Below are 11,626 nucleotides of genomic sequence, written 5' to 3'. Positions count from 1 at the left end.
TCATCTTAATCTATTACTATGCTAAACTCAATTTACAGACTTTTGCTTGAAATACAGGTATGTAATTCATCCCAGTGCACACAATTTATGTTTTTATTGTTGTCAAAGTTGTGTTATTGCAGGTAATGTAAGACAGTGGTTTTCAACCAGTGGTCCTTGAGAGAGTTCCAGGCTGTGTCCAGAAAAAAATAGGGAATAGTTTAATTTCACTATTTTTAATTCATTTTAGAAGAAGCCCAATGTGAGTAGAGGCCCAGACACACCAAACCAGCTTCAGAGAATTAGTGGCGACGAAGGGCCCCTGCTGCATCATCTGATGTCGCTGTGTCTTGGCCAAAAAGTTGCACATGTACACAAGCACAAAGACTACAGACTACCAGTTAGTATATTCTCCACCTGCGTGAGAGGAAATAACTCTCCTCACCAAAAGATGGTGGTGGTCTGTATTCGTCATTCAAAAAGATGCTAGTTAGATGCTTGATACTAGTTAGCCAGTTAGCAGATGCATAATACGATCCAATGTTGAAAGAACAGAGCATATTTACCATACGCCAGTCAACAATAACACAAACCATCAGGAAATGGTTCTGCTACAGAGCGCAATGGCTAAAGAAAAACAAGATCAACAAACAACAACAAACAACCATACCTCATAACAAGTTTGTGTTGGTCTCACTCCCTCTTGACTTAAACTTTTTTTATGTTCCTCACTTCCATTTCTTCTGTTGTGCGCTGAGCTGAACTGTGAATCAGACAGATTTAATCGAGGCAGATTCAACATGCTGAATTGGCCGAACAAAAGCTGACAAGCGCCGACCAGAGGCAACATTGCGGGACACACCGTACCAACTAGGGTGACAGACACTCACTGATAGCTTAACATCGACCAACGGCCAACCTATTGGCTTGGTGTGTCAGGGCCTTAAGGGATATAGAAGTGGCTATTCTGATCATGGGTTTTACTTTCTCCACAGTTATCTCCTCAATTGTCGATAATAGGGCTGCAACGAACATTTTCTTTCATTTTCTATTAATATGCCCTTTATTTTCTTGATTACTCATTTTGTCAATAAAATGTCAGAAAATAGAGAAAAATGCCCTGTGTAACTTCTGAGAGCCCAACGTGATGTCTTTAAATGGTATGTTTTTTTCCAGCCAATGGTCCAGGAATCCAGAGCAATTCAGTTTATTATCATGAATGACAAAGAAAAGCATCAAACTCTCTCACCAAACATGAAACCCGCTTTTTAACTTCAAAACTGACTAAAACAATTATTCGATTATTAAAACAGTTGCCAATTAATTTTCTGTCAGTCTAATCATCGATAAATAAATAAATAAACTATCGTTGCAGCTGAAGTCGTCAACTTCTGGTCTTAATCAAACCAACAACCAAAATCTTTTCAGATGGGGCGTCACTGGCTTAGTGGATAGAGCAGGTGCCAGCAGGTTGAGAACCACTGATGTACTGTAAGGCAAACTTTTGATTTGCATTACCACACAGATAACTCATCTTCAACAACAATAAAAGCAGATGTGGTGTTTAATGAGTAATGCAAATTCCCAGTCACTGCATTTACTTTTGATATCAATCACATATGAAAACAAAAATACAAATTTAAAAACCTAAAACTCTGGTATGTTTGTAGGAAAAAAGATCAAACTTTCAAAAACACTAGCATGGTCCTTTAGGTTGCTCTATTTGTTCTCACTTTTTCCCTTAGGCCCCAATCACACAGAAAGCATTTTGCAGGTTGCAAAACGTGAGGCGCACCACACTGCCTTCATGTATTTATTTATGTTTTAATTGAATGCCTTTAGTAAATGGACTAAAATGTATGGGTACATGAGACCCTAAGAAGAGGGTGGATCACAGGGAGTACCACCTGTTGGTCCAGGAGCTTCTCCTCGATGATGGCTGTTTCAAGTATTGCATTTAAATGCTTCTAGCCTGCTGTTTTCTATTGAGATGGTGAGAACAGCAATGTGTAAAGCTGTATAGCTCTGGGCATTCAGCAACCGCTGCCACCAGTTTCTCCTCCACTGTTTACCAACAGTAAACTTGTTGTTGTGACCACCCCAGAAGGCCCGCCTCTTAAATCATCCAATTGGAAAATGGGAAAAAAGTGGAGATGACCTAGGGCACTTTTTAGCTCTGAGTTCAAGGTTTTTCAGCTTGAGGAGTTGCAAAAACAGCGAGCAATACCTTTATTCTCATTTAAAACAATTACAAAAGCCACCTCCAGATGCTAAAATGCTTTCTGTGTGATCAGGGCCTTATACCCATTCTCTACCAACATGGAACCAGATCCATTCCAGTTTGTTCCACTAATTTGAACTGTACAGAGCATTTGGACCAAATTACAGATTGGTTCAAAACATGAAAATTTGGTTTCCCGCTAGAACCAAAAAAAAAGGAGCAGGTTTTTAGTGACTTGCAGTTCAAACTGTGATGATATTAGTGGGCATGTTCTACAAATTGGAAAGAGAGGATGGAGTCTTGCGCATAATAGTGTTCTTATCATTAGTACTTTGTCAGTGCTTGTTTTTTGGAGAAAAACAAATATATGTAATAACAGAACAAAAGCTCACAGGTAATCAGCATGATCCGCCATCCTAACCCTAACCCGTTTACTTCCATTATACATTATGCAACACCCTCCATTGATGACACATCCTTGGTTGTAATAGCTTCGCTAAAAACTGGAGGGAACATGGGCCGGTTCACTAAATAGCACCAAGATTCCAAGAATCCTGAACTGAGCTGGTTTCAGAACCAGAGCTAGTTTGGTGGAAAAAAGGTATGAGTGTCTGTGTGCATTTTCAGAGATATTCAAGAGCAATAAAAAACAAAACAAGATTTAGTAAGTACTATTTTCCAATTGTAGATGAACAGAAATATAAACACATGATTTGTGATAACTTGTTTGGCTCTGTGAATCCGAATAAAAAGCCTCAATTGCATAAAAGCCCACTGGTCAACCAAGGGAACCTGAGAACCACTGTGGCTGCCTGAGAAATTTAAAGGCTATTTATTAAATATGTTTGTATTTTTGCTGAGTTCATATCTGTGTAAATCATACTAGTTGCAACTTTAAAACAAGATTTTAAAAGCCAAATCTAACGTAACGGGGGGTTAGAAAAAATTTAATTTTACAAATTAAATTTAGTTGCCCAACTTAACAGCTGCACTGAGTGAGATGTCTGATCAGCACCATGTTGCTAATTAGACCCCCCACTAACCTGATGCTTTAATGACTACCTGTTTAGCAAGTTACATCTCTGATCATTTCATTCAACCTGTCACTTTAGAGAACAAAGTGGCACACTGACCAACACGTCTGTCCTAAATGACACTTCACATAAACAATCAAATTTCAGATTTTCAGTGCCTAGTGTGAATATGCCGTGAAGCTGCTATGACGCTGTGATTAGGTGTTTCATCTGATAATTGTATGCATTTTGAAAAAAAAAAAATACAGTGCAGGAATTGTCTGTACACATTTGTACATTTTCTACACACACTACGAAGGAAATAAAAATTTGGATGCACTATGCAGTAGGACTTTGCCTGAGAAATCATGGTGTACTATTTATTATTCTGAACTGTTTATCATGAAGGATCTTTTACTCAGATTTGCATACAACTGTAAAAATACAGTAAAATTCAACAATCACATTGCATTTTTTCCTTTTTTGTCATTTACTTAAAAAAGCTTAATGGTATTGTACAGATATTGAACAGGACATGACACAATAATAATAATCTGAATGTACACTTCAATATTGGGCAATAAACAGTCAACTATCAACAAGTTACATGTATTTTTCTTCTTTTTCCCTTTTCACATACAAAAAGGTTTGGGGAGACACAAACTCGGTAGTTCTACCATCATCAAATTAGTGCATGATTCAAATTTTTCCCTTCCTTGGATTGACACCGCTCACTCTTGGCGAGCCAACAGAGAACAGACTCTGATGCAAAGCCAGAAAGAAAAAGAAAGAAAACTAAGGGTGAACCACTGGCACTCTTAAATTTCCATTCTTCTTAAAGGACTAATAGTCTGTTCTTGCTGCTCAGTGCTGAGAGAAGCTTGGAGGTTGTCACATTTCACATCAGAACTTCATCAAGTACAGTAAGGTTACAGTCAGCAGGAGGCATACGGAGCAACGGGGCAACACAGCGGCCCCATTCACATCGTGCATTGCACCGGGACCTGCAGGAGAACAACACAACACTTTACTGTATCATCAGCGTTGGCACGTTTTACAGTTCAAATCAGCGCTGGAACCACAGCTCTGCTTCAGCATGAACTGTAATTAACTGGAATTCAGATGTTCATAAGGGCGTGGCTTATTTTCTCAGCCAAGTAAGAACTTTACATTGGTGCTGCAATTGCCATGGAAACTAGTGAATAGTTGAAATGAAAAGGTAAACCAGTGAAGAAGATGCAGTTGGTGACCTTCATGTCAGGATTGTTTTTTCTATGCGAGCAGCAGCTGGCATGCAAAGAAGCGGCCAAAAATAGTCCACTTAAAAAATAAATTACAATAATTTAAACATAATTAAACCATCACTGTGTTTTTTAGATATTTAGCATCTGTATTCTTACCGTAAAGGATTATGCTGGCATTAGTGATTCCCATGTTGTTCATGGCAACACAAGTGTAGTTCCCATAGTCTTCTTCTGAGACATTGAAAAAGACAAGCATCGACTGTCTGCCTTGATTCTCTATCTTAACCCCATTAAGACCATTGAAGAGCCTGGAAGAAAGAGGGGAGTGGTTTTCAAGGCTTCTGCTGGTGAGCAGGAAAGAACACAAACTGTAATTGTGCTTTTCTTGAGTCCTTTGAGGCCGCGTGTTTACTAAAGCGTTTTGTTGGATCTTAAGCACATGTACTCAAAAGTTAGAAGGGCATTGGAATTAGAAATACATTTACACCCGTGGGCTGTTTAAGGCAACATTTTTCCAACAAGGACTAAAACTGAATGCAGCTCACTGCCTTATTGAAGTAACTATGCATTTGTGCACTTCATCTCTGAGAGCACCACAACCCTCCTTCTGTTTCACTCATTGCATTTTAAGGTTCTTGTGAGATTTCAAGCACAGTTAAGATTTACATGAAATTAGGGATACATTTACACCTGGCATAGATGGATTACTGAACTGTCCCACTGGGAGCAGGCCCAGGGGCCCTAAGTGTCCCGTGGCCTTCATCTAAAACATGTTGCTCAAAATAACAGTAACAGACCGGGAAAAGACACACAAAGACCACAGCGAGATAAACAGGAAGTGCAAAGAGACACAAAATCACTATAAAGAGACAAATATGACCAAAAGGATACAGGGGACCTCAAAGAGACACAAAGTGACCTCAGAGAGACACAAAATCAACTCAAAACTCAAAATCAACTCAAAAGACAAACAATGACCTAAAAGAAACACTATATGACCTCAAAGAGACACAATATCACTGTAAAAGGACACAAAATTACCATAAAAAGACACAAAATAACCTCAAAGCAAGACAATATGACCCTTAAAGAGACACAAAATCACTATAAAAAGACACAAAATTACCTAAAAACAACACAATATTACTATATAAGCACACAAAATGACCATAAAAAAACGCAAAATTACCTAAAAGAGACACAGTGTTACCTCAAAGAGACACAAAGTTATCATGAAGACACAAAATGACTTCAATAAGACATAGAATGACCTCAAAGAGACACAAAATTACTACAAAAAAACAAAAACATGTCAGAGATAACATGACCTCAGTGAGACACAAAAGGACCTCAATGAGACAAAATTAGACTAAAGAGACACAAAAGAACTACACAGAGATGCAACAACACAAACAAAAAAGGCAAAAACCACCACAAGGTCTGTGTATATCCCTCTTTAATAGGAGAGGTGGTGGGGCCTTTGCACATCTGTACCCAGGAGCCAATTGTCTCATAATCCGCCCATGCCTGTAGGGCTGTAAAAGGCCAACATTTTTCATACTAGGGCTTAAACTCTGAATGCAGCTCACTGCCTTATCGGAGTAACTGTATGTATTTGTGCACTTCATCCTTCAGTGCACGACAACCTTCCATCTGTTTCACTTATTGCATTTCCTGTTTCATTGCCTTATTTCATGTTTGTGGATGCCATTTATTTTATCAGCGTCCTATATCTTTTTTATCTTGAGGACTGATTTTGTCTTTTGGGGACTGCTGTCACTGTCAGGGACCATTTAACAGTGCAACATAGCCTGTGTTTACATCAGCTTAGCAGCTCTGGGGCTGCTCATAAACATCCTTCCAGTCTCCAGCTTTCAGTCGGAAAAAATATTATACTATTATATCCTCCAAACCTCAGAGCCCCACACTACATTGACGTAAACCAATTACACTGTAATAAAATAATAGTTGCCTTTGGTGTCTATGCCTGTTTTGCAAATAATTTGACTGATTTTTATAAGAAAAAAAAGTAAAATTATGAATTTTCAGAACATGATCATCTTAATATATTAATCTTATTTCTCATTTTACAAGGACAGGAAGATCAACAAAGTTCATGCAGCCTGGCTTTTTTTTTCAAGTAAGGCAAGTCCACAACTGACAGCAGAATGGGTGTTTTTGTGTATCTCTTAACTTCAAACAATTCCAAGCCAGAAATCACAGAGCTTAGAAAAGAAACTTGCCTGCGGTCTTCTTTGTACCACTCAAAATCTGCCCTCGGGACGGCAGAGGCTTCGCATTGCAGGACTCCTTTTTGTCCAACTGCAGTTCCCGTACTCCTCGCTTTAGAAATGAAGGGAGGGTCTATAAAATAAAATGAAATACATTTTACAATAGCGGCAAATAGAAAACATAAGAAAATAATTTAGTGTTTTGAGCTTCATATGCCTATTTCTTTAAACATGCGGTGGCCAGGATATAGATAATGAGTTTGTTATGTTTGTTTGTTTGTTACACCTTCTAAAGACATAAAGCCCTATAAAACATTTCATAACAGCAATAAAAGAAAAGAAAATCATTTGTTAAAAAAAATAAAAATAAACAAACAAAAAAACAATAGGCTTAATTTGAGGATATATCTGCCCTGATCATTATATTTTCACCATGAATGGGATAGCTTGGGTCCTTACAGTTGACTGTGACTTGCACTGTCCTGCGATCAGAGTCTGAGATATCATTAGAAGCAATGCATTCATACGATCCTGACTGCTCTTTGGTAATGGCTGTCAGCACCAGATGTTCCGATTCCGTCACAAATTTATGAGTGCCTATGGAGAAGGAAAGACACAGAAGAAGAAATGCATTAGTAAATAGTGTAAGTCCTGTTGGTACATAATTGACCTGTGCTGACCTTGATAGAATTTTCACTTCCTGAATACATAGCATATATGTATATCATATATGGTACTCTATGTGCCAGACCAGCCATCACTCTGGATGGTTTGCTCAGCTTTATAGTACAGTAATTCATAGGGCAGTGCCAGGTAGAGGACGACATTGGGACTGGGCTCCCATGGGTCCCAACACAAATCTCGAGGGAACGGGCAGTTTTATCTTTGCCGCGGCTGGGAGCGAGTGGTAAGAAGGAAACGTGCGGGTCCTGGAGATTAATTATCATGAGGGATAGTGATGTCAACAAGAAAAGTGGAAAATAAGAGATAAAAACAGGACATTACAATACAAAAGAAAAGTGAGGCACGTTGATATTTGGAGGAATTTCTCAGTAATTTTACAGTTAACAATAATAACACTAAATTCCAGAATTACCAGAATAATTGCCATTAATTATGAATGTTATTATGCAGTAGAATGTAATACTACTACCCATAACCAACAGGTATGCCTATCTTTCTTAATAACATTGTACTTTCCCTGTAGAACAGGAGAAGACTCAATCTATTGATAATGTTTTGTCCGTGCATGTATGGTCAGAATGTTTGCGGGTGCGTGCGGGAACTGACACAAACCCCACGGGAAAGGGCAGAAAAAGATTATACACTGTGGGCTCAGGCAGTAATGGTCAGAAATCCAGTGAAAGCAGGCTGGAGTGGGATAAGGCAGGGCTCCAGTGCCAGGAAGCGTTTTTCCAGTAGTCTGTGTTTTAGCAGTGCTTGCCGCATGGCTCTAGCAATGGCAATGCTACTTGAGCGGTCAGTCCACCTCAGTGGTCCAGACTGAAATATTGAATGGACTGCCATGGAATTTGGTTCAGACCTTCATGGTTCACCACCAGCAAGTTTCACTTTCTCCAAGTCTTGGATTATGACAAAGACTGGCTAAATTGATGACAAACAATTTCTGCTCATCATCAATATATTAACATTATCATTGTGAGCATGTTAGAGTTTAGTTCAAAGCAATGCTGTGACTAACGTATGCAGGGTGGCAGTGGACTTTTATGGGTAAACCCACAAAAAATCTTTGGCCGCTGATAGCACCACGCATTGTGCATCACTTGCAACCACTATCTGATCTGTTTCAAGGTTCGATTTACAAAAGATATTGCACCAATGATATGACAGCGTAAACATGTCCATGAAGTTTTGCAGGTGAGTACAATTTAATCATCCAGGTGGCAAAGCATAAACACTACCTTTGCGCCGGGAACACAGCAGGCAGAACAGACTGCTGACTACAGTTCCTGAACAACACAGTGCAGTTAAATTCCTCAAAACTTGGGACAGTACGAAAAGTCTGGGCGTGACACCCCTTATGAATTAGGGCTGTAGTCTCCTGGTCGATTATTTGGTCGCTATGCTCTCGTCCGACCAAATCCTCATTGGTCCAATAATCACTGTGTTACTTTCATAAGGAGATAAATGCTACATCAACAACTCTCCAGGATTAATCCATTATTTCCTGCAGCAGAGGGACAGGCTAAGTTACCTGTGAAAATGGGGGTGTTTTCAAAACACCCCAGTCGTTGACAGAAAGTTGAACTCGCCCGCCCTCATGCTCAGCGTCGCGGTGACGCAGACCTCCTGTCTGTTTCTGTATTTCCCTCAGTGGAAACAAAGCTTGTATTTATTTGTATTTCACAGATAAGAAACGATAAATTGTGAAGACAGTAAAGCCTCCACTAAAATAGCATTTTAAGTCATGTGTGTGATTTATCCTTTAGGGATTTATACTCTGGGATTTATCCTGGCTTCATATGAACAAAGGAAATCTCCGCTCGTCACTAGTCTAATATATACCATGTAAAATGCCATAGGCTGGCGCTAATAACATTAGCATGTTGTATTTGTTTGGAAAACGTGTTTAGTATAAGACAGTTGTTTTGTCGGTGAATCTTGTGAGCTGTAATGGAGCCAGATCATGTACCATTACCTTTGTTAAATGTTGCTGTTGTCCCTGGTTTTATATGAGAAGAGGAAAAGATTGCTAGATGCTAGGCTATTTTATACAATGTAAAATGCCATAGACTTGTGCTAATAACATTTGCATGTTGTATTGGTGGGGGAAATGTGTCCATATAAAGACAAGTGTTTGTCTGTCAGTTCTGTGATTTATAGTGAAGCCAATTTGCATACTTGTGTTTGAAACTGTCTCTATTAAGCCATGTTTAATGTGTGTTTTGAATCAACTATATAAATAAAGTTTGATTTGAACTAAACTTTACAGAACCTCCACCGCTGAGGAGGAGGTGTAACTGCAGAGTGACACAGACACACCACCGCAGAAGTAAAAACAATGTGCAGATTTTTTTTTCCACGACTAATCGATTAATTTAAGAATATGTGCGACTTTAGTCGACCAAGATTTTCTTTGGTTGACTACAGCCCTATTATGAATGTGCCTCAGATACCACCAACTCTCTAAAGATGCTAATAATTTCACTGTATCTGCGTGTGGCTATTATTATCTGACTGTTTTCACATCAAGACTTATTTGTATAGAAAGGGGCCAATTTTGTGCCAAATGTATGCATTATACTTTATTTGAATATGTGCAAATGGCACAAAAGCACTCAGATGTTATTTGCTTGGCAGACCAGTCAGGGGTGCCTTTGAGATTACACAGTTTCTTATTGTGTTATTTGTGCTGGTTTGGATAATGCAAAAGCCTCACGAGGAGCTCAAGTATCTCGGGGTCTTGTTCACATGTGAAGGTAATATGGAGCAAGAGATGTATAGGCGGTTTGGCGCAGTATCTGTAGTGATGCAGACATTGCGCCAGACTGTTGTGGTAAAAGGGGAGGTGAGCCAGAGGGTAAAGCTTTCAATTTACTGGTCCTGGAGGGTGGCTAGCCTCAGCCTAAGAGATAGGGCGAGGAGCTAAGACATCCGGAGGGAGTTCGGAGTAGAGCCACTGCTCCTTTGGGGCCAGGTGAGATGGTTTGAGTATCTGATCAGGATGCCATCTGGGCACCTCCTTTAAGAGGTGTTCCAGACACGTCCAACTGGTAGGAAGCCTTGGGGCAGACCCAAAACACGCTGGAGGGATTATATATCTCATCTGGCCTTTTCACCTCCTGGGCACTGCCGAGGTGCCCTTGAGCAAGACACCGAACCCCCCCCCAACCACTCGGGGTGCCTGACCAAGGCAGCCCCTTCACTCTGACATCTCTCCACTTAGTGCATGCATAGGTCCTGTTTGTGCATGTGTGTTCGGACCTGTGTGTAATTGACAGCAAGAGTGAAAAAATTTAATTTCCCCTCCAGGCTAACTAGTAATCTACATGACTAGAAATTGACCTCAGCATATAACAGCAATAGGTTGGTCCTTTAAGCAGTGCATACACCTGTACGATCAGTGTTTCATTAATTAACTTTAAACAGAAAGTAAAAGCATTTATCTTGTGCTATTTGGTGCTTTCCTACCAGTGGGATTAGAGGAGAAGGGGAAGATGGAAAAATAAAAACAACAGATGCCTTTTATAAATAGAAGCCCACAAGACTGTACTGGCTGACTGAATAAGACGTTATTGATACACCATGGGATACACTGTTAACAAAGTAATGATTTTGCACAAACCAGTGGATGCAAAGATATTTTGATAACACATAACTCTTCTTTTAATGTGATGATATGTAAACTTAAACAGATGAGGACAATCTTGCAATTATCTGTGTCAACAATCTTAATTTAAGAAGATAAATAAATTTAACAGACTGCAGTGGCAGTCTGTCTCTAAATTTGGGATTTTCTCTGTTTTCAAATTCTCCGGAGGGCAGACAGCTCAGGGCATGCACTCATTACACAAAGAAAATAAACTAATTGCATCGAAACAAGCCCACTTGAGTAACAGCACAAATTACCCCTGACACCAGCAATGTTAAAAGCATGTTCTGGTGACAGAGAGACCTTAAGCTATTGCTGCGTGGGTGGGAAAATGGATAGGAGCACTAATCCCAATCAGCAGAAATGTCAATCCAGCAATATCTCTACATTAGCATAATATCATTATGTTTTCCAAATCCTCAGCTGCAGACACTGTTGCAGCTGGCAGGGGATTCACTGAAAAGGTTGTGGGCTAGGGATAATCAGCTTGTTGCATGTAACCAGGGGAGCTGCTAGCACAGGTATGGAACATTCTCATCATGGATAACTATATTAGGCAGACTGTGGGGGACAGCATGCTGTTGAGTTACTAGCTGGTTCTGTGC

General features: G+C 39.7%; 1 protein-coding gene across 2 annotated transcripts in view; it reads right to left on the bottom strand.

Annotated features, from left to right (window-relative positions):
• Window positions 1-1,039: 1,039 nt before the first annotated feature.
• Window positions 1,040-11,626, bottom strand: part of opcml (opioid binding protein/cell adhesion molecule-like) — a 591,922-nt gene continuing 581,335 nt past the window's right edge. For both annotated transcript variants that reach the window (XM_033647535.2, XM_033647527.2), the window contains 4 exons: window positions 7,148-7,285; window positions 6,701-6,821; window positions 4,614-4,765; window positions 1,040-4,217 (listed from right to left, as the gene is read on the bottom strand). In XM_033647535.2, coding sequence (XP_033503426.1) covers window positions 4,117-4,217; window positions 4,614-4,765; window positions 6,701-6,821; window positions 7,148-7,285 — 512 coding nt within the window. In that variant the 3' untranslated portion in view covers window positions 1,040-4,116. The remainder of the gene's footprint in view (window positions 4,218-4,613; window positions 4,766-6,700; window positions 6,822-7,147; window positions 7,286-11,626) is intronic.

Source organism: Epinephelus lanceolatus, chromosome 11 (assembly GCF_041903045.1).
Source record: "Epinephelus lanceolatus isolate andai-2023 chromosome 11, ASM4190304v1, whole genome shotgun sequence".
NCBI lineage: Eukaryota > Metazoa > Chordata > Actinopteri > Perciformes > Serranidae > Epinephelus > Epinephelus lanceolatus.
This window is presented reverse-complemented; position numbering and strand designations above follow the sequence as displayed.